This window comes from Cucumis sativus, chromosome 3 (assembly GCF_000004075.3).
Source record: "Cucumis sativus cultivar 9930 chromosome 3, Cucumber_9930_V3, whole genome shotgun sequence".
Lineage (NCBI taxonomy): Eukaryota > Viridiplantae > Streptophyta > Magnoliopsida > Cucurbitales > Cucurbitaceae > Cucumis > Cucumis sativus.
In genome coordinates, this window is record NC_026657.2 from 23059932 (window position 1) to 23082468 (window position 22537).

Below are 22537 nucleotides of genomic sequence, written 5' to 3' on the forward strand. Positions count from 1 at the left end.
ACCGTGAGATTTCTATAATATGCCTGCTTGTCTGCCCTGGAGCGACGTTCCCTTCGGAGGGTTGTATTATAGGATTCGGAACACCGCGAACTCCAAATCTGGATAGGTTTTCTTAGATTAGTTTTCATAAATGATTCTAATCTATGAAATCTGAAAATGGTGGGTAACACTTACAAGAATTACTAAGTTGTTAGTATATTCTTGACTAAAGTAGCGATAACTAAAGTGCTATAAAGAATAAGCAGTTATTCTAGAGATAGCATCTAGTCAAGATTGTCTTGGTTCAAAGGAGGAATAATCAACTACCCTTCGGAGAAGGTTGTTCTAAACCTTTGAAATATTGTTGCAAAATACAAATAATGAAAGGGTACATTATTAGTAATTGCTAAATTAGATTGGATATTTTTTATGATTATAGTTTTTTCCTAAAAAGAATATGTTTGTTTTTCAGCATGAATAGCTCAATAGTTCAACTTTTAGCTTCCGAAAAACTTAATGGCGATAATTATGCGGCTTGGAAATCAAATCTTAACACAATACTAGTGGTTGACGATTTAAGATTTGTCTTAACTGAGGAATGTCCTCAAAACCCTGCCTCTAATGCTAACCGAACTAGTCGGGATGCATATGATCGATGGATAAAAGCTAATGAAAAAGCCCGTGTCTACATTCTTGCCAGCATGTCTGATGTATTGGCAAAGAAACATGAATCCTTAGCCACGGCTAAAGAGATTATGGATTCATTAAGGGGAATGTTTGGGCAACCAGAATGGTCCTTAAGACACGAGGCAGTCAAATACATTTACACTAAGCGTATGAAGGAAGGGACCTCTGTTAGAGAACATGTTCTGGACATGATGATGCACTTCAACATCGCTGAAGTGAATGGTGGTCCCATCGAAGAGGTTAATCAAGTTAGTTTTATCTTAGAGTCTCTTCCGAAGAGCTTCATTCCATTCCAAACGAATGCGTCTTTGAACAAGATAGAATTTAACTTGACAACCCTTCTGAATGAACTCCAGCGATTCCAAAACCTTACTATGGGTAAAGGAAAACAAGTGGAAGCAAATGTTGCTACCACAAAAAGAAAATTTATAAGAGGATCGTCCTCTAAAACCAAAGCTGGACCCTCAAAACCTAATGCTCAAATAAAAAAGAAGGGAAAGGGAAAGACTCCCAAACAGAACAAGGGTAAGAAAGGTGCAGAAAAAGGTAAGTGTTACCATTGTGGCCAAAACGGGCACTGGTTAAGAAACTGCCCAAAATACCTTGCAGAAAAAAAGGCAGAGAAGGAAACACAAGGTAAATATGATTTACTAGTTGTAGAAACATGTTTAGTGGAATATGAAAATTGTACCTGGATACTAGATTCAGGAGCCACTAACCATATTTGCTTCTCATTTCAGGAAAATAGTTCTTGGAAAAAGCTTTCAGAAGGCGAGATCACTCTCAAGGTTGGAACAGGAGAGATGGTCTCAGCTTCAGCAGTGGGAGATTTAAAGTTGTTTTTTAGAGATAGATATGTCATACTTAAGAATGTCTTATATGTACCTCAAATGAAAATAAATTTAATATCTATCTCTTGTATTTTGGAACAAATGTATAGAATATCTTTTGAAATTAATGAAGCGTTCGTTTTCTATAAAGGTATTCTAGTTTGTTCTGCTATACTTGAAGACAACTTATATAAGTTAAGACCAACCAGAGCAAATTTTGTCTTAAATACTGAAATATTCAGAACAGCTGAAACTCAGAATAAAAGACAAAAAGTTTCTTCTAATGCCTATTTATGGCACTTAAGACTTGGTCACATAAATCTCAATAGGATTGGGAGATTGGTTAAAAGTGGGCTTCTAAGTCAGTTAGAAAATAATACTTTACCTCCTTGTGAATCTTGTCTTGAAGGAAAAATGACCAAGAGATCTTTTACTGGAAAAGGTCTAAGAGCCAAAGGACCCTTAGAGCTCGTACATTCGGACCTTTGTGGACCAATGAATGTCAAAGCTCGAGGTGGATATGAATATTTCATTAGCTTCATTGATGATTATTCAAGGTATGGTCATATTTACCTAATACATCATAAGTCTAATAGTCTTGAAAAGTTCAAAGAATATAAGGCTGAAGTAGAAAACGAATTAGGTAAAACAATAAAAATACTTCGATCAGATCGAGGTGGAGAGTATATGGACTTACGATTCCGAGACTATTTAATAGAAAATGGAATCCAGTCACAACTCTCTGCACCTAGTACACCTCAACAGAACGGTGTATCAGAAAGAAGAAATGAGACCTTGTTAGACATGGTTCGCTCTATGATGAGTTTTTCTCAGATGTCAGATTCTTTTTGGGGATATGCTTTAGAAACAGCTGCTTATATTTTGAATAATGTTCCCTCTAAAAGTGTTTCAGAAACACCTTATGAGCTATGGAAAGGGCGTAAAGGAAGTTTACGTCATTTTAGAATTTGGGGTTGTCCAGCACACGTGTTGGTACAAAATCCTAAGAAATTGGAACATCGTTCAAAATTATGCTTTTTCATAGGTTATCCAAAAGAATCAAGAGGTGGTTTGTTTTATGATCCTCAAGAAAATAAAATATTTGTGTCAACAAATGCCACATTCTTAGAGGAAGATCACATCAGGGATCATCAACCTCGTAGTAAACTAGTATTAAAAGAAATTTCCAAAAGTGCTATAGATAAACCCAGTTCATCCACTAAAGTAGTTGATAAGACTAGGAAATTTGGTCAATCACATCCTTCTCAACAGTTGAGAGAGCCTCGACGTAGTGGGAGGGTTGTTCATCAGCCTGATCGCTATTTGGGTTTAATTGAAACTCAAGTCGTCATACCTGACGATGGCATAGAGGATCCATTAACCTATAAACAGGCAATGAAAGATGTAGATCGTGACCAATGGATCAAAGCCATGGACCTCGAAATGGAGTCTATGTACTTTAATTCTGTCTGGACTCTAGTAGATCAACCAAATGACGTAAAACCTATTGGTTGTAAATGGATCTACAAGAGAAAACGAGACCATGCCGGTAAAATACAGACTTTTAAGGCTCGACTTGTGGCAAAGGGTTATACCTAGAGAGAGGGAGTAGACTATGAGGAAACTTTCTCTCCCGTTGCCATGTTAAAGTCAATTAGAATACTCTTATCCATCGCCACTTTTTATGATTATGAAATTTGGCAGATGGATGTCAAGACAACTTTTTTGAACGGTAATCTTGAAGAGAGTATCTATATGTCTCAACCAGAGGGGTTTATAGAACAAGGTGTTTTCAAATGTTGAAGGACTTTTGCCTCTTTTATCATTTTCATCATCTCAACCAAAGAAAAAAAAAGACACCTTTCAATCCCATTTTATCTCCATTACTTTCTACACCAAAATTGGGTTCCACAACCTGGTTCTTTGTCTAGAGGATAACAGTTGAGTACTAGTGGTGGTCTCGGCTTGAATTGGTAAGAAGATATCAAACTTTTTGAAAGCTTCAAAGGTAATATTTTCTAAAACCCCAATTTGATTAGTTTATGGTTACATGTTGATTGTGACAATTAGGGTAGAAATTCGATTCTTTTTCCACTGTGCATGACTTAGTTCTAACATTCTCTATGCTAGATCACAAAACTTCGCATTTAGGCTACTAAGATCATCAGCATCTGAGAGTATATAGATTCATCCTTGTTGCTCATACCACTAAGAATAATACGCTTCTTTTAACACATTAACAAGCATTTCATCACCACGTAGTCTCTCTCACTTATAGTGGTCTTTACTGTTTATGTACACATAAAAGTTAGCTTATTCAAAGGAAGAAACTGATGGTTTGAACACCATTTCGTAAACATTGAGATCAAATCATACTTTGAAACATAATAAAACATGATGTAAACATATACACTTTTCGTATAAGTTTCTCTTAGAAACTTTCATATTTAAAATCATCATCAAGAATTTATAAAGAAAGCTTGAAGTCAAAATAAAACATTTGAGGAAAAATACTTACTCTACTTAGCCACTTAAACTTCTAAGGCTTCTCTTCTTCTTCTTCTCGCAAAACAAATCAACAACAATTCAACTCTTAGAGCTTTTCTCTCCAAATTTCAAAGTAACAAATAAAAAAATGATTGAGTTGCTCCTCCCAATTATACTACTTCCTAAAATTCTTAGTCATTCTCAAGCTCTTGTTCACTTGCCAACTTCCTCTCTTAGTGGTGCACGTGTACGCTCAAGGTTTATCTTAACCATGCTTAACATAATCTCTACATGTGACCTATTAAAACACTTAGGAAATTTCCAGGAACTTTTCTTACTTCTTCTCCCCTAATCCATCATCTCACAAAAAACCTTAATCGCCTAAACTTTTAAAAGTCTTCACACATAACCTTCTTCAGAGACTAGCCAACCTCTTCTCGTATAATGTCTTTTTCATGTGGTTACACTTATGCTTCCAAAGTCTTTCTCACGAAGTACCTTAAACATCAATTTCTTAGCTCATGACTCCATTCCAAATTGTCTTCTTTACTCCAAATGCCTAAATTAGAACACTTAGTCAAAATTTTATTTCTTAAATTCTAAATTTTGGTGCGAGTCTTACATGTCAAGTGGGCTAAATTGATTAAATGTTTACATGAGGGTTTGACTTAGGAAATTTTCTAAGTATGGAAGAGGAATTTGTATTGAGATGAATTGGTGAGAGTTTCTTATTGTGATGAAGTCTTCTATGTATTCTTTAATGCATCCAACACTTAGGCAAATTTTGGAGTTGAGAAGCCCACATCATGCATTGAACCTAGGGTGATTATCAAGCTTGACATTGATAAGCTTTGGAGATGTGTGGTAACAAGCTTAAATGTTTGTTTTGGTTAAGTGTTGAACTCTTGAAGAGGTTGTGTGTTGGTGGTGTGATAAATGTCATGTGGTTGGGTGATGGAATTATGATGAGATGCTTGTTGTTGGGTGTTGAAACTCTTAGGTGAGGCATCCATGATGCTAGAGGATGGACTAGTTATAAGGCCAAAAGAGGTTAGTGTGGTGTTAAAAGTTTGAATGAGACTAAATGTTGAAGTTGGAGCATGAGCTTGGTGTTGAGCGGTTAGCTTGACAAAGGATGGTTGAGTAAAAGAAGTATTGTGCTAAAACATTGAGCATCAGAGAATCACTATTTTTTAGGTTAGCGTTGCTAGGCGTGGAGACTTGTGAGGTTAGCATGCTTGGCATTGAAAACTAATGTGAGGTTAGTTTAGTGTTGAACATTGGGAGACACCAAAAGGCCTGGTGTTGATGTAAAGCCGTGCTCTGAAGTTGAGAGGTTGTGAAGAAGGATTTCTATAAAGAAGGAAGTTGTCATTTACTAAGTATAAGGATTAAGAGTTGTTGGGGGAAATGTGCATTTTAGCTAGGCGACCTGAGGAAGAGTAGTATGTGTTTTGAGAGTCTTCCATTAAGGATTAACATTGACCTTTCGCAACTTTCTTTTCCTTATTGTTCTTGCGAGTCTTCCTCTTTTCCATCTTTTTCATTTGTGAATGCCCAACTTTAGTTTTAGAGAACGATCCTCTCATAAACTTTTTTTCAAAAGGACGATTAGAGTGAACTCTATCTTATTCAGAGACGTGTTCATCTGAAATTTTACAAAACTCTTCGAAAGAGATTGTAAAATAGAGCTCACTTGATTTGCCTCATCAATGGGACCGCCATTTACTTCAGCGATACTGAAGTGCATCCTCATGTCTAGGACATGTTCTCTAACAGAGGTCCCTTTCTTCATTCCCTTGGTGTAAATGTGCTTAATAGATTCGTGTCTAAGAGACCATGATGGTTGACCAAACATCTCCCTCAATGAATCCATAATCTCTTTAGTCATGGCTAAGGATTCATCTTACTTTGCCTAAACATCATACATGCTGGCAAGAATGTAGACAAGGGTCTTTTTCATTGGCTTCAACCCGTCAATCATATGCTTTCTGAAAAAATCGATTAGCTTTTGAGGTCGGGGCTTATGGACGTTCCTCAGTTAAGAGAAACCTTAAATCATCTACGACCAGTATTATATTTAGGTTCGATTTCCAAGCTGCATAATCTTTTCCGTTAAGTTTCTCAAGAAGCTAAGAGTTTTTCTATTGAATTATTCATGCTGAAAATAAAACATATTCTTTTTAGTGAAAAACTATAATCTTTTAAGAACCAATTAACTTAACAATTATTAATAATGTACCCATTATTATTATGTTTTGCAATGATATTTCAAAGGTTTAGAATAACTTCTAGTGTTATGGCCTTTTCATCAACAACATCCTTTTGAGAATTTCTTGGTTCATTTTTTGTTGCTCAAGCGGCTAAGCTCAATACGCTCCTTTCAATGCATTAGTCAACTTCTCACAGTCATGTGGTTCTTTCACCCTATGGTTGCCTTGACTCATTATGTGTACAAAATAGTTAGCTCATTAATAGGAATATGACTAATAGTTTACTCTCAATTATAACATAAAATACAATCATCACATAAAGAACTCAACTTAAGAAATTTTCTTTTAAAAATCATTTTTATAAACATTAACATATGAAACACATTACAACAACAAGATGAACTTTAGAAAGAAATTTTTTAAAACAATTTAACTTCAGAAAATTACTCACAAAACTAGGTTTACCTTTTGCTTAAAATGCCTTGTCCAATCTTTCTTCTCGCTGGATAGCTCCTTAGCAGCATAACTCTTAAGTAATTTCTTATTAAAATCCCATAATAACAAAACACCTCTTTCCTTTTATCTCTTATTTATACTAAACCCAAAATAGATTAGTAATTCATTGAGTTCTTAGTAACTCGCCAGCTCATGCTTCTCTAAATTCTAAGAATTTTCATAACATGACACTTGGATTCTTAGTCAAAATAAGTTAAAGTTTTGTCCAAGATCCCAAACAAACCCTATTTTGCTCTAGCCTTGGCCAAACACAGCCCTAAAATGGTCAGGGTGCTCTTTAATTTTCACCCTAAGCTTTCAATCTCGACTAATCTCGACTAGATACAACCTCCAGATTTCTCAAGAACTTTTTATATTTGTCTCTTTTCTTCAAATCTTGGTTGGATACGGCCACGATATCGTCTGAGTTCTTAATTTTCTAAGCTTTTTGTCCTTCATCTCGACCCAACAAGCACTAAGATGGTCCCAAGATTACACTTATATCTTTAATCTTGCCTAAGATTCCAAATAGTTGCTCGAAATCCTTACATAAAAAACATTTTGTCTTTTCTTTCGGTCGAGCAAGACTGAGTTTTGCCCTGAAATTAACCTTCTATCTCGAATCTCAATTGAGATCTCACAAGGTTGTTCTGGGATTCTCTTTCCAAGACACTTAGCTTCTTATTTCCCAAAATGACCCTTCTCTTTTAGACACGGGTCTCACAACTAAGCTATAAAAAGTATGGCAAATATAGTCCTAACACATGCTTACTCGAGAGTTCGATTCCCTTAAGGCAAAACACTACTTCTATTTAGTTTGTATAAGAAAAACCTTTAGAATGGCTAAGAAACTACTACATATGTTTCCATGGGTAGTTAGACTCTTATATTTAATTGTTATTGGTTCTTTTTTCCCACGATACCCCTTATTTCTAAGGTGGTTTAACCTTTCCTATTCCTAAGCTACAATCACGTGTCTCGTTGTGACTTTTGTTGATGTCTTATCCTTCTAAGTAGTAAGGGTTCACTATAATACTAAACTAAGTGACCAATTTAACTTATCATTATTAACATTAAGCTCACAAAAAGAGTAAGAAAACCACTTAGTTGTGGTGCTGCACACCATATGACTATATTCTAGCCCCAAAGGTGTCCATACTACCAAACCCCTTAAGAAGCTAAGCATAGGATTGTTGTTTGAATAAATAATTTTATTATAGCAAAACCTATGGCTACAAGGAGTTTGTGACAAGATAATAATCTAATAGTACCAAAAGAAATAAATAAAAACAAATACTAGACTAGAAAATGCGTTTTGGGCTTGAAACACTTCAACCACCAACTCTTATTCCCTAGGTAGATGTCCCATTTTTCAAGGTGAAAATTTGTAACCTAAAACTGTGTCACCTTAGAAGAACTTACATTAAACTTATGTAATGTGAGGCTACTTATTTGATGCATTAGAAAGATGCTTATACATCAAATAGTTTATATTGAATTATAAAAATTAAATTAAACTTAAAGCTGCTTCACCTCATAAACTTTGTGAAGCTACTTTTTTATGTATAAGAAAGATGAAAATCTCAAGTGACTATTGGACTGAAAGATGTGGAAGAGATGGGGTTTTCATATGTGACATGAATCCTCTTTCTTCAAGGACTATTAACCCTTAAATAGGTCAAGGTTAGTGAAGGAAGACTAATTTCCATTGTGTATACGCTCCTCAAAAGTTAATACGCCTAACAACCCAGATCATGAAATCTTAAACCAACCTAGACTGAAATCACTTTTTCAACATCTTTATCGAATAAAATCTCAATAACATCTTTATGGAATAATATATTATGTTATCATTTTCAAACCCCAAGTTTTAAAATATAAACCCAACAATGTGGCGTCGACAGAAGGTATATGTGTTAATCCTCATAAAACAGAAGCTATAGTCAAATGGGAATGACCTATTACAGTGATAGAGTTTAAGTTTGTAGAAGTATTTTCAAAGATAGCACTTCTACGGATAAGTTTGGCCAAGAAGAATGCCAAGTTTGAGTGGACTAATTATAAGTGCGAGCAGAGTTTCTAGAAGTTGAAAAAGAAACTTGTGATGGTGCCTTAACTTTTTCATTTTCAATAGAATGAGTTTGAGATATATTGCGATGCTTCTCATCGAATTTGGGTTGTGTTTTCATGCAAAAAGGGTAGGTGATTACATATGCTTCGAGGCAGTTAAAGAACCATGAATACAACGATCCTACCATTGATGTGGAGTTAGCGACAATGTTCTAATTCTAAAGATTTGGAGACGTTAAATTGACCATAAGAGTTTGAAGTATATCTTTGATCAGAAAGAGTTAAACCTAAGACAAAAGAAGATGGTTGAAACTGATTAAAGATTGTAACTGCATGATAGAATATCACCCAGGAAAAGCTAACATTATAATTGATGCATTGAGCCAAAAGTCTAAGTTATTTAAGGCAACTCAATGTTATCGATGCACCTTTTTCTTTTTTTTGTAGAGTTAAAAAGCTTTAGTGTAGTCTTGTCAGTAGGAGCAATGAGATGTTTGTTTGCTCACTTCAAAGTGAGGTTTACATCAAGAGATGACATTATCAAGGGTTAGTTGGGAGATCTTGTAATTACAAAGTTAGCAGAAGAGGTAAACATGAACCAGAGGAAAAATTATATGTACTGAAACAGGAGAAAGCATTGATGAAACATGATAGATTATGTGTTCCTAAGGATTTAGCTCTGAAGTATGCAATCCTAGATGAGGTGCATAGTTCAACATATGCTATTCATCCAAGATGTATATAACTCTTAAGAGACATTTCTGGTGGCTCGAAGAATGAAATGTGAGATAATTGAGTATGTAACTAAATGTTTGATATGTCAACATGGTAAGCATGGGCGTCTGAGATTGACAAGACTTTTTAATCCACTTCTTATTCCAATGGAAGTGAGGCCATGTGATGAGATGAATTTTTTATTTGGTTTACCTCAAACTCCAAATGGTTTTGACAACATATGTGTGATTGTTGACAAACTTACTAAGAAACCACGTTTCTTACTAGTTAAGGTGGCATTTACGTTTGCTAAGCTAACCAAGTTATACATTGATAAAGATAGCAATTCAATATGAAATTTCAGTGTCAATTATGTCAAACAAAGACTTGAGATTTACTTCTAAATTTTGGCCTAGTTTGCAGAAGGCACTTGGCACTAAATTACATTTTAGTACAACTTTTCATCCCCAAAATGATGATCGGTCAGAGAGGACTATTCAGACTTTGGAATGATATGCTACATACTCGTGTCTTACATTTCTAAAGAAGTTAGAATTTACATTTATCATTGATGGAATTTGCTTACAATAACAGTTACCATTCTAGCATTAGGATGGCATCTTACGAGGCATTATATTGTAGAAGATGCAAAACACCTAATAAAGGAAACTATCTCAATCACATTTAAGAACTCTCCTTTATTCTACGTGAACCCCCACAACAATAATAAGAATAAACCTCCACCCATCCCCATAGTGATAACAACCTTAAGAAAGCTAAAACAAATGTACCTTGGAAAATTGATCAAAGGTCTTATTTGTTCCTATCTTCGAGATTTTGAACTCTCCACAATCTAATTGATCAAATTAGATTGAAATTCCTAAACATCTATTCTAACACAAAAATAAAAAGAAAAGCTTAAAGCTTGAGAGATAAAACTGTTTGAAAATTTTCATTAAAATTCAAGTTATTTTGTTAAATGTGGAATTACAACACTGTTTAAACTAATTGAAAGGACAGTATGAAAAAACACAACCTTTCACCTAAATTGTCTTTGATCATAAAAACCCTTCAACTACCCTCGTATTTGTAAATACATTAATTTATCGAAGATGTGAATGAATTTAAATTTTCATATTCGTTATGATTTTTGGGTGTCCAAATAACTTTTGGAGTTCCAAGTGTTGCAACTCTCAAAATTTAGTTTGGAAGCAAGCATTTAATCCCTCTTGAAGTCTTTTAGCTTAGCTCTTGTCATTGGGCTTTGTGGCGTCATGATTGTCAGATGGAATTTTGAGCATGAGCTAGTTTGTGCTTGGTAAGCTTCATTATCCTATTCATACTTGAGATGGTTTAAGCTTGTTGAGCCTCATTTCTACTCGATTGTTCAACTTCTTATCATTCTCCCCTTCTTCCAAAGTATTCGTCCTCTGATCAAAATTACCTACATCAAACAAGGATAAATTAGCAAATAGACATGTTTTCTAAAGTCTAAAAGGGAAATGGCTTAAACCACCTCTTAGTTAAGATTAATAGAAAATAGAATATAAATATAAAAGTCCAAAACATATGTAATATGAGACTTCAAATTTCAAATATATCTTATGATAGATTATTTAGATACAAATTTGGAGAATTTTCAAATTTAAAAACAAAATTTATAATAAATAAAGCATGGAAAGATGAACTTAATTCATGCTGAATATCTTTTTTTTTAAAAAAAAAAAAAAAAAAAGATAGATAGAGCCTGTTGAATATGATCAATTAATTACAAGTTAACTAATCAATATGTTGGATTTATTACAATGCAATTAAAGATAAATATAGGGAATTTTAGGATGAATATAAAATGAATATTGTGCGGAACGGATCCATAAATTTTATGTAGGAGCACTATATAACAAACACACTAATTTTTTTTTAAAAAAATATTAATATCTTTAAAGATTAATTAATTTGATACGTATTACAATTGCCCTCTACAAATTTTCATGTTTTGAAATCGATTCATGATAAGTTTATTATCTAACTTATCCAATAAATCTTTTTCAATATAATAAGCTATAAGACAATCTTTCATCCATTGATCTGATCCCATTTGATTACGCAGATGAGTCTTCACAATATTCTTAGCAGAAAATGTTCTCTACAGTAGCTATTGCAACATGTAAAATCAATGTCAATGTGAGAAACCGATAAACTAATGGGTGGACCTTATCTCTTTTCGTAACGACCATTTTCACTGCAAGATCACCAATGTTTTTTAGTTCAAAAAACTCTGAACACATATCAATAATGTAATTTTGAAGTTGATCCTCAAGCATAGAGAGTTCAATAGCTGAAAAGTCTCTTGGATAAAACTGAGCAAGTCGACTAAGTTTTTGTCTATTGAATGTAGCAAATAAATTACTCGAATTCAAACAAAACCACACATAGAAGCAATTATGTATTTGTTTCAGTAAAATGATTATTCAACTCTTGAAGTTGCATATGAGTGAAAGCATACAAGACTTCAACACAAATTATGCAAATTTGTAATTGGTTGAGATTTTCGACCTTTTCGTCCTCGAACTAAAACCATAACATCCATTTTAAAAACTTCAATATCATGACTATGGCAGAAAAGAGAAACCATTTCCAATAATAAATCCCAATGAGACTCTCTCATTAATTGCAGTCTACCTTTACAAAAGTTGATTAAATTCATTGCATTCAGAATATCATGATCTTTTCTTTGTAAGACTTGAGACAAGTCATTTATGATTCCCAATATATTTTTCATGAGATGCATATTGAAAACAAAGTCAAATGACAATATTGAATTTATTAGAATTCGTACTTCATATTTTTGTTCTGAATTTGATCTATTGTCTCAAGCACATCTAACTACTGAAGAACACATTGTAACTAAACTCATTAAAGTGTTGTAACGTGATCCCATCGAATATCTCATGACCTTTTAATCATTATCTTTTGATCTAATCCTCGTCCAATTGATATTTCACCATTATTTAAAGCTTAAAAAAATTTCATGTTATGTTTCTCCTGTAGAATATCTCGACATTTCGTTGATGCTCCAAAATATTCACTACATTTGTAACAATAAAAAAAATACCTACAATTTTCACATGATTTTTTTTGCAGTATTTGTTAGAGCTAATTGAAGTTAATGAACAAAACAATGAATGTAAAAAGCACATTCCTTTTCTTTCAAAATAAGTGCTTTCAAGCCATGGAACTCACCATGCATCATAAAAAGAAAAAAAATAATAATACATTTTTCTTGGAATATTATTGAGAGAGTGGAAGTTTGGATCATCAACTTTATTACATTTTTAAATATTATTTGTAAAACTAATTGTAATAGACAAGAATTGAACACAAACACGTGGTTATGCCAGTTTTGCAATGGGCATAACCACTACACCAAAATTAAAATTTAGTAAAACTGAAGTATTATTTAATATATATATATTATAATCTATGGGTGAAACGGTTGGATAGGCGACAGCCTGTAGAGGTAGATGGGATGGATGGTGAGATCAACGAACGGCGACGTGTTGCCCACGCACCTAACAAAAGCGACACGTGTGGTGGTTTCTGGTCAGAATAATGCGTGGACGGCGGCAAGGGTTGGCCCACTATGTAGATTGAGGCCTTCTGAATCTAGTGGAGTAGTTTTTCCATGGTGGTGCCCACAGCGGTAGCGGAGGTGGTGGCGGCGGTAACTTCTATGTTGGTCCGAGTGTTTCCTAATTTTTTTTTCAAGAGTTTCGTTGTTGCTTCTCTCTTATACCATATTAAACCACCAATTCATCCAAAAGTTTAAGTTGGTGGTTGAAAGAAAATTTAATTATATATCACCAACAATATTAAAATATAAAAATCGAGAATGTGAGGGGAACACATGGTCTGACAACCCGTTAATAATTGGGTCCTCAAGGGCAGCATATGAATTTGAGAAATTATAAAGTTGTTGGATTAATTCTAATGCAATTAAAGATGTTAAGGGAATTCTAGAATTGACACAATGAATTCACGTGCATCCCATATGCTTGTATATTTCCAAATGAAAGTGTAATTTATATCCTAATTTATTTTGGTTCTATACTTCCAACCTTTGTACTTTAGTTTCATATTTTTTTAAAATGTTAGTCTTTTGTTTCTATATCTATTTTAACTTGTATATATATTTTTTTTAAATGACTATATTAGTTTCTTACGTTTTCCAATGCTAGCATGACACTAAACTTACTAAAAACTATTAAAATGTAGCATTAAATTAGTATAAACGAGCTTCTATTGTGTATAAATTTTTTGAAAATAAAGAAGAAAACAAACCCTTTGTAGTAAAAGCCAGGGAGCATATGTTAGCAGGTAATATTGATAAGATGTTAATTTCTTTCAAACAGACGACACATTCAATTATGTATTAAAAGGTGAAAGGTAAAGAAGTTTGTAATGAAATGCAAGGCAAGAAGCCTACGGTATCCAACCATTGGTGTTGGCTCCTTGGGCTCATTTTTATTACGTAATGAGATATCGAGACTGAGAAGGAAGAGAAGCTAATTTAAGCACACTAATTTCACAAATGCATTACAATGGGCTAACTGATTCCACAAATGAAGTAGAAAAATCAGAACTGAAGAAAGAAAAAAAGAACTCTCATACAATATAATATAACACACACCCAAATCAACATTTACATCTCCCAAATCAAGTCCCCCTCTTTCTCTCTCTCTATCTCAACTTCCTTTCCTCTTGCACATATAACTTTAATGTGGAAGCTGAATATCACAAACCCTGAAACCTCACCAAATTCCACTTCAAACCCATAAAATTAAACTCTAAAATTCATTTCTCTTCAATCAATTTTTTTTTCCTTTTTTCATTTTAATATCTAAATCTGTTTCCAAGTTTATCAATGATCACGTGTTTCTCGGTTGTCAACCGTCAAGTTGCCACTGCTGCTGCTCCCTCCAACACGATTTTCGCCACCCCTTGCTGCCAAAGCAACAACTTCAGGTGACATGTCCCAGCTTCCACTTTTTCTTCCCCAGCTGGATAGCCTTGGATGTAATCCACCACGTTCACTACCTTCTTCGACGGCAGCTCTAATATCTGGAGATACTTCACCAAGTTCGCCTTCTTTTATGTTCAACCGTTCACTGATCTGAGGTTGTTGTCCATCAAAAGGATCTGCTCCAGAATTGATGTCTCCCCATACTGTTTTCCTTCCCATTTCAATGTCCTCTACTCCTTTGCCTACATTTGGACTCATAAAACCACCCGTTCCAAGTCGAGTAGGAGGTAGAACAGGTTCTTTAGGCACGGTCGCTCTGAAGTTGTTCTTGGATGCAGGAATGCTGGAGCAAAATATTTCCTTGAAGTTGTCCAACACTCCTTTGTTGTATGGATTGGCTCTTCGATCATAACGATATCTAAAATTCTCGTAGGTAGTCTGCAAATTAAGCCAGCTCAAATTGATCAAGAATGAGAATGTGATCAATTCACGAGTTCAAGTAAGTTTTGCTTGGAAATTGCAGGTGATGGCTCACCTGATTTGTACTGATGAGATATAAATGGAAGGCAGTAAGGCCGCCAACAAACCACATGGAGATGAAAGTGTAAACAATTAGCACAATGGAGGCAGGAGTCTTGATCATCGCTTTCCATATGGATGTTTCCTCTGCTGACATAATCCTCCTGATGTAGACCCAGCAGAATGAAAACACGTATATGCAAAGAAGGGTTGTCGAGAAGACGAACATGAAGAAAAACCTATAGTTTCTCTGCATTAAAAGTTAAAACATATCAATAAGCAAAAAGATTTTTCCAGAAGAAGGGAAAAAAACCCCACAAAATCCAAGTTGGAGACTAAGAAAAACTCGAAAAATGAAATATTGACAAGATGAACCCAAAAATAAGGTCTGAAAAGAAATGAACACTTACCAGACCAATACACTGCCCAACCCAAGGGCAATGATGATCAAATCTTTCCACGCAGTTATTGCAAATTGAACAATGTGAGCAGCGAGGAGGTCTATAAAGCATGCATGTATCACAATACTTGATCTTAACAGTGATACCATTGACCTCTACTTCCTTGATACGAGGCAATCGTAATTGAGGAGTTTGAGCAGATCCAGTATCAACACTACCTTCAAAGGGTTCAGGTTCGGGTGGGTGTGCATTTCGAGGAATTATTCCAGGATCTCTTCCCGAGGTAAGCAACAGGAGGACTAAAATCTAGAATAAAGCATGTAATTATAATCTCAACACCTCAAGAAACAACACATCAAGAGCGAAGCAAATACTAACAACAGTAGTACAAATAATTGTGGTTGCTATGTTATGTTGAAATGCAAAACACTAACCATGTTCATAATGGCCACTGTGACGATTACTATAAAACTGAGATAACTCTCCCATTAAACCTCAGTGGCTAAAAAAACATCTATTAGCTATCAAACATGCTGTACACTTCTAACATTCATCAAATATCTAGAATAAGTAATCCTTAGGTTACATTTATAAATAGGATGCTCTTATCAGTTCAAACTTGTAGGAGAGTTATAGGTCACTGTTATAATCCAGTAACCCCCTCTCCTCAGTCAGCGCCAGCGGATGAAATAAAATCACTAGAACAACAGCTGGTTATCCAGTTATAACAACACGTGACAGGCAAGTTGGGTAAAGCTCGTCTGGATAGTCCATTCGAGACCTTGAGAACTACCTTCAACCATAATATGTTCATCTCAAATGTAAGGATTGTTTGGAATTTTAAGGCATCAAAAAATTATTTGAATTGGGAGAACTATACTTTCTTTGTCTAAGCTGATTGATATATATTATCAAACGAGTATAAAGTTTTCAATAAGATGGAGACAGATGGTATCACAACTTGTAGAAAGGCATTAGTTGAGCAGACAAATTTATCTTGCAGAAAAAGCATTCCAAAATAGAATCCACAAAGATACAAAATGCAAGTTGGACCGAGAAAATGTTAAGGAGGAATATCATTTCTGAATGGAGTTAGAAGGATGGAACTCACAAAGACTGTAAATGCAACAGCAACAACCATTATCGATATTCCCCAATCACCAGAAAAGTCATCCATCAGCTTCTTGGCAACAAATACACAGAAAATGGAAACAGGAGCAACAATAAGAAATATCGTCAGCACCAATGACCTAACATCTGGTCCAAAAATGAACCTTCCTTGGAGGAAGAAAATCTGCAAAAGGAGATAGAAACGGATTATCAAATAACTCTCAAGAGTACAAATGTAGTTCTTATAATGAATATGAACCACGCTGATGGTTAAAATGACAAATAATATGAAAGGATATCGATAGACAATGAGTGTTCAGCAGATCACTAATCTATTGTCTATAGTACCTACTTCATAGTGAAAATAACGAATGCAAGTCATGGGAGTGGGGAAAAAATACTCGTAAATTGTGGCACCAGGTTATGGGAGCTTCATTACAGATACATTTTGCAACTTTATCAAACTATCCAATTTTTCAAGGTTGAAAGAAAAACACTAATCATATACCATTACTATGTCATCTTAATACTTCACCGCATATAGTAAGACATCATAAAAAGTCAGCTGATAGTTTAGAATACTTTCTTACACATATGCAACCACAATAAATATGACAACCAAGGAAGCAAACCTCCAAGGGAAAGTAGTTGTAGAACTGGGAAGTCTCTTATTCGAAACTGTCTTCAGTTTGGAGCTAGACTTTTAGTTTTTAAACCTCATTGTATTTGCAGTAAGACTTAATCTTCTTAATTGTATTACTATTTATCACATACAAAACGAATTCATTAAAATAGTAATTCGGCGTAGTTCTATAAAGCTCCTAAATGTTAAAGAAAAAGGCTGCTCAGTGTTTAGACATCTCTCTATAGCAGGTTCTTCATGGTATAGACAAGATTTATGAGAAATCAGAAGAAAAAGAAAAGAATGTTAAATGGGTAAAAGTTGAAGACGATAACAAGAACAGAATTTATACCAACAAAAAACTAAAACTAGAAACTATCGAGTAATCTAGAGCAAGAAAGAAAGAGATAGAGCGAGAAAATTAGGACTCACATTGCTTCCTTTCCAAGCTTGGTAGACTCGTAAATCAGTAGAAGCGCTAGAGGATCCAGAAAGCGGATCCGATCGCTGCGGTGGAGGAACCACATACATCTCTATTTTCCTTTGGTTAATCTAATGAACTTTCCGTTTCGGTTTCTCGAATCTCTCAACTCTTTCAGCTTAACGAGAGATCCTAGAAACAAAGTAAAAACAACATAAGCAACTGAAGAAAGAAAACCGCGCATCAGATCAAAGAAATAACGAAAGGAAACAAAGGAGGTGAACTACTCCGACCGAAATTTCCGGCGACCGGAAGCGAAAGCCGACAGTTACAGAAGCAAATCTGAAAATTCCTTACCGGTGAGATAACGGTGGAGCTGAGAGAGGGTTAATCGGAGTATGAGGAGAAGGAAATGAGGGGTTTGGACATTGAAAAATCAAGGGTTTCTATTTCTCTCTCTATAATTTCTCTGCGACGGCCTGCTTTTTGGTGGGGGAGAAGGAAGACGAGGAGGAGAGAGAGAGAGAGAGAGGGAAATAAAATTGTACGAGTGATTACTTTACAGTGCGAAATGGAGACGTGTCAGATTTTGATTGGGCAAACTCAAAGTTAGCCGGTTTTAGACTGAACCCGGTTGGTTCATTTTCGGAATTGTAACGAACCGGAGATTGAGCTCAAATTCCACCCATGTGAGGATGTCTTCATTTGAACAAGTCTGTTTTTCTTTCTTTTCCATATGCAAACTAATAATAAACAACAACCACAGCGCCGTTAGCTGCATTTAATATTATTTATATTTATCAAAATACGTTTTTTCTCAAAATATTAAAAAATAAAAAATACTATTTTTCATTATCTTAAACAAACAAAAAAGGAAAGAGGAAATAATTATTACTCGCACTTTTTCTTTAGGGTTCTTCACAAATTTCACTTTTCATTACGACTATACCCGTGATTTGACCTTTAAAAAAATGTTAATGAATTTTTTAATCTTTGTTTAATAATTATTTTATTTTTCTTTAACTAATTTTAAACACCACTTACTATGATTTTAGTTTTCAAATCTTTAATATTAAAATTATAAAGTTAATTAATTATATAAAGTTTCAATTTTAAAATTTGATTCCTCAATTTTCTATAAATTATAATTAACTAATTTAATTTTTATCGTTTCTGTTTAATTCAATTTTATCACTTTTAAAAATGCAAAGAACTAAGTTTTAGAATCCAAACTTTTAACATTCATTTACAACTACTACTATACTAATTTAAAAATAATTTTTGCAATTTATCAAAAAAAGTAGATGTTTTATAACTACTTAATAAAACAATTTTAAGAATTTTTATTCATAATGATAGTGGTTTGAATAAAATAAATTTTGATGAAAAACATTTTGTAGGCCCTTCATTTTTTTTTCGTATGGTCCACTTTCTAATAATGCTTTCAAAAATCAAATAAGCTTTTGATGTAAAAAGAATATTTGAAAAAATTTCAAATATAGTAAAAAAAAATATTTATAAAATAGAGTAAAATCTACCAAATTTTTTGTAATTTTTTTATGTTATATTTTGTAAATAATTTTAGTTTTTTTATGTAGAAGAATTTCTCTTTAAAATTTGTACTTTTGTTTTCAAAGTTTAAATAACTCTTTAAAAAAAGAACAAGTAAGAATATATATATAAAACAATTATAGTTTTTTAAAACAAAAATTAAAATAGTTATAAACAAAACCTTAATTGTTTATTTGTGTTGATGGTGTTACTGTTTTATTCATTAACTTTTCATTAATTATTTGTTATAAGTTTATTTCGTATTATTAACAATATTTTTTAAGATCTATGGTAGTAGGAATTCAAATCTCTAATGAAATGTTAAAGTCGAATTAAATTTTTTTTTTCAAGTTTGATTTCTTAAAAACATGAAAATGCATTTAAAATGGTCAAATTAAAAATTGAATTGTTTTTATTAATTAAAGATGTATTTTTCCGTAATTTTAAAATACAAAAAAACTGATTTTAATCCTGTCAAACCTGTGTTAAGAATGTGTTTGATTAGTGATTTAAAAACATAAATTTGACAATAATTAAACTAAAAAAATTATTATATTTTACGATTTTAGTGTTATCAAATATGTTCATCTCTTTTTTTAAAAAAAATAAACAATATCACTTCAAATTCATAAGTTTATTTATTTTCTTATCTATTTCATCCCAATATAAAAATTAAAAATGATTGTACATGACAAATATATTTAAATATTAATAAAATAGAGTAAAATTTCATATTATTTTAATATCAATATTAATAGGTATTTTTTTTGTATTCATTTTACTATGTTTAACACTTCTTCTTTTTTATATAATATATAAAATTTTAATTTATTAAAGAAGGTAGTTGGAGAAAAGGGAGGGAAGGAAATATACAAAAATGTTTCACTCCGGAAAAAGTCAATGGTCAACAATTCAAAGGAATGTTTATATCATTTTAATTAACCCATTATTAGTTTCAGGAATTATTGGATAGGAACAAAATATGAATAATATAGTCCTTTTAGTTTTTTTTTTTTTTTCTATTTAAAAAAACTCCGAAATTTTTATTGTCATTATTTTCAATTTGATTTATTATTGTTTTATCGTTTTATCAATATATTTTGGTGCAAACAATACGAATTAACTCCTGAGATTAATTATCTTTTTCTGATTTTTTTTATTTAACTTAAACTATGATATAATTAACCAATTAAAAATCAAATAAGTTTAATGGCACGTAGAAACATGTCACATATTTCAATATGATAAGAATTGTAATGGTAGAAAAAGAAAAAAAATAGTTAAATATTTAACCAAATAATCGAGGTCTGGTAATGGACATGCCATTAATTTTTTTGGGTCAAAATTAGTAAAACAAAACATGTAGAAAATAAATAAATTACATTTACACCAAGTTGAACAGAATTAATGACACAGATTACTTATATATATAATTTCAAAGTCCATGTTTTACAAAGTAGCATTTGACCAACCAATTAAATTAAATTAAGAAGAAAGGGAGATTTTTCAAAAAGGAAAAAATAATAAAAGATAAAAAAAGAAAGTATGATAATAAATTAGTTTCTATGAATAAAATAATTAGCAAATAACTAGAATGCCATATCTACGTACATTTGTAACTTCAAGAATTATTCCTTTGGACTTTCTTTCTTTGACAAATATACTAACTTTATCCACCAAAATGAGTTTTAGTGCAAATTACAAATATTATAGGGGGTTTTAAAAAAATATAACAAGCGGTCAACGAAGAATATCTAAAATCCCATTCAACACGCGACTAACGGCTACACGTGAACGTGTAATTCTTATTCTAAATGATCATGATACGCAATCTTGTAGGAAATTATACACGATCGTTCAGATATTGGTACATGATCTTGTACCAGTACCAATATCTAAATGATCTTGGTTCATGAATTATACTAATTCTAAATGATCTTGGTACACGATCGTGAATCAAGATCAGTTAGATATTGGTACAAGATCGTGTACCAAGATCTAAACGATTTTTGTTCAAAATTGTGTACCAAGATCTTTTATATTTGGTATACAATCTTGAACTAAAATCATTTAGATCTTGGTACATAATCGTTTAGACCTGAAACGAAAAATATATGAGAGACGAAGAAGAAGGAAGAAATTCTAGAAGAAGAAATGAAGAAATCACGAACAAGAACAAGTAAGAATATAATAAGAGGAAGAATAAGCAATAATACGAAGAAATTAATAATATAAATAGGAGATGAATAAATCGCAAAAATGAGGTGAAAAGTCGTAAGCAATGTTAAAAAACAAACTTGAAATTTATAAAAATATCATGATTTTTTTATTTTGTTACGTGAGTTGTAAATATTTTGGTATTTTGTTATATTTATAAAACTCTTCTTCATTCTCTCTGCACCAACCGAATTAGTCATCTTCTCTAGTATGTTGCTTATCGTTCTCATGAAGAAAAAAATTAATAAATTTAAAAAATATTAAAAATGAAAAAAAATAAAAACAACGTAATATAATTTTTTATTGTATAGGACTGATGATACAAACTCAAAATACAAATTGATTTTTGTATTCTATTTACGGTACAATTTAAAGAAACATATTTTACATAAATAAAAAAAAATACAATTTGTTTGTATTGTGTATTGTGTGTATGGTCTAAATTTTTTTTTATACAAAATCAATTTAAAAATTAATACATATTTGCTATGTGTTGGTATTACTATAGAAATGAAGTATAAATATTATTTTAATACAATTTGTAGTAGTTTTGAAAAACAGTACGAACAAAATAAATAAGTTTAGACATACGCACAAATATATATATATATATATTATATAATTTTCTTATTCCTTTTCCCCTTATTTCTTTCTGCTCCTAAATGTTGGATTAGACTTTTTTTTGGGTATTTTACAATCCTTTTATATTTAAAAACTTCTCATATATTTTAGTTGTTGTGAAACACTTCAATTTTTTCCAAAATGACTTATTCAAAACAAACTGCACTTAACATGTTAAACAAAACACCACCTAAATTTATAATTTAGTTTGGTTTATTTGTTACATCTTTCAAGTTTTTTTTCTACTTCACTGTCTTTACTTTTTCATGCATTTACCAATTGTAGGTTGGGAGATTGAGTCATAGACTTTTGACATGATAACTAATGACTTATCTATTGACTTGTACTCAAATTAGTAATAGTTTTTTGAACAATTGTTTTAAATGACAAATAGCTTAAAATATTTATAAAATATCGTAAAATTTTAGGTTATATCCATAATAAACATTGATAGGCTTCTACCATTGTTATATTTGAATATAACTCTATTTTTTTCTTAAAAAAAAGCCTTTGGTGTTTTTGTTAGTCTAAATTTTATTTAACTTTATGTTATGTGAAACTTTACATGATAACTTGA

At 32.4% G+C, this 22537-nt stretch overlaps 1 protein-coding gene across 2 annotated transcripts; it reads right to left on the bottom strand.

The window, feature by feature from the left end:
• Positions 1–14026: 14026 nt before the first annotated feature.
• LOC101217453 (probable protein S-acyltransferase 7) lies at positions 14027–18114 on the bottom strand. 2 transcript variants are annotated; one of them, XM_031882995.1, is made up of 6 exons: positions 17929–18114; positions 17583–17793; positions 16530–16712; positions 15428–15724; positions 15034–15267; positions 14027–14936 (listed from the first exon to the last, which is right to left on the bottom strand). In XM_031882995.1, the coding sequence occupies exons 2-6, from the start codon at positions 17679–17681 to the stop codon at positions 14397–14399; spliced, it is 1353 nt and encodes a 450-aa protein (XP_031738855.1). In that variant the 5' UTR covers positions 17682–17793; positions 17929–18114; the 3' UTR covers positions 14027–14396. The 2 variants fall into 2 exon arrangements, with proteins under 2 accessions (XP_031738855.1, XP_004148004.1); XM_004147956.3 differs by having other exon boundaries at positions 17583–17763; positions 17929–18112.
• Between the last annotated feature and the right edge of the window lie 4423 nt (positions 18115–22537).

Bases quoted from the DNA above. Each gene is read 5' to 3' on its own strand.
- LOC101217453 (XM_031882995.1), bottom strand. From the start codon at position 17,681: ATGTATGTGGTTCCTCCACCGCAGCGATCGGATCCGCTTTCTGGATCC. The intron at 16,713-17,582 runs GTGAGTCCTAAT...CTCCTTTTGCAG, and splicing joins AAGCTTGGAAAGGAAGCAAT to ATTTTCTTCCTCCAAGGAAG. The intron at 15,268-15,427 runs GTAAGTGTTCAT...CTTTTAATGCAG, and splicing joins TTGGGCAGTGTATTGGTCTG to AGAAACTATAGGTTTTTCTT.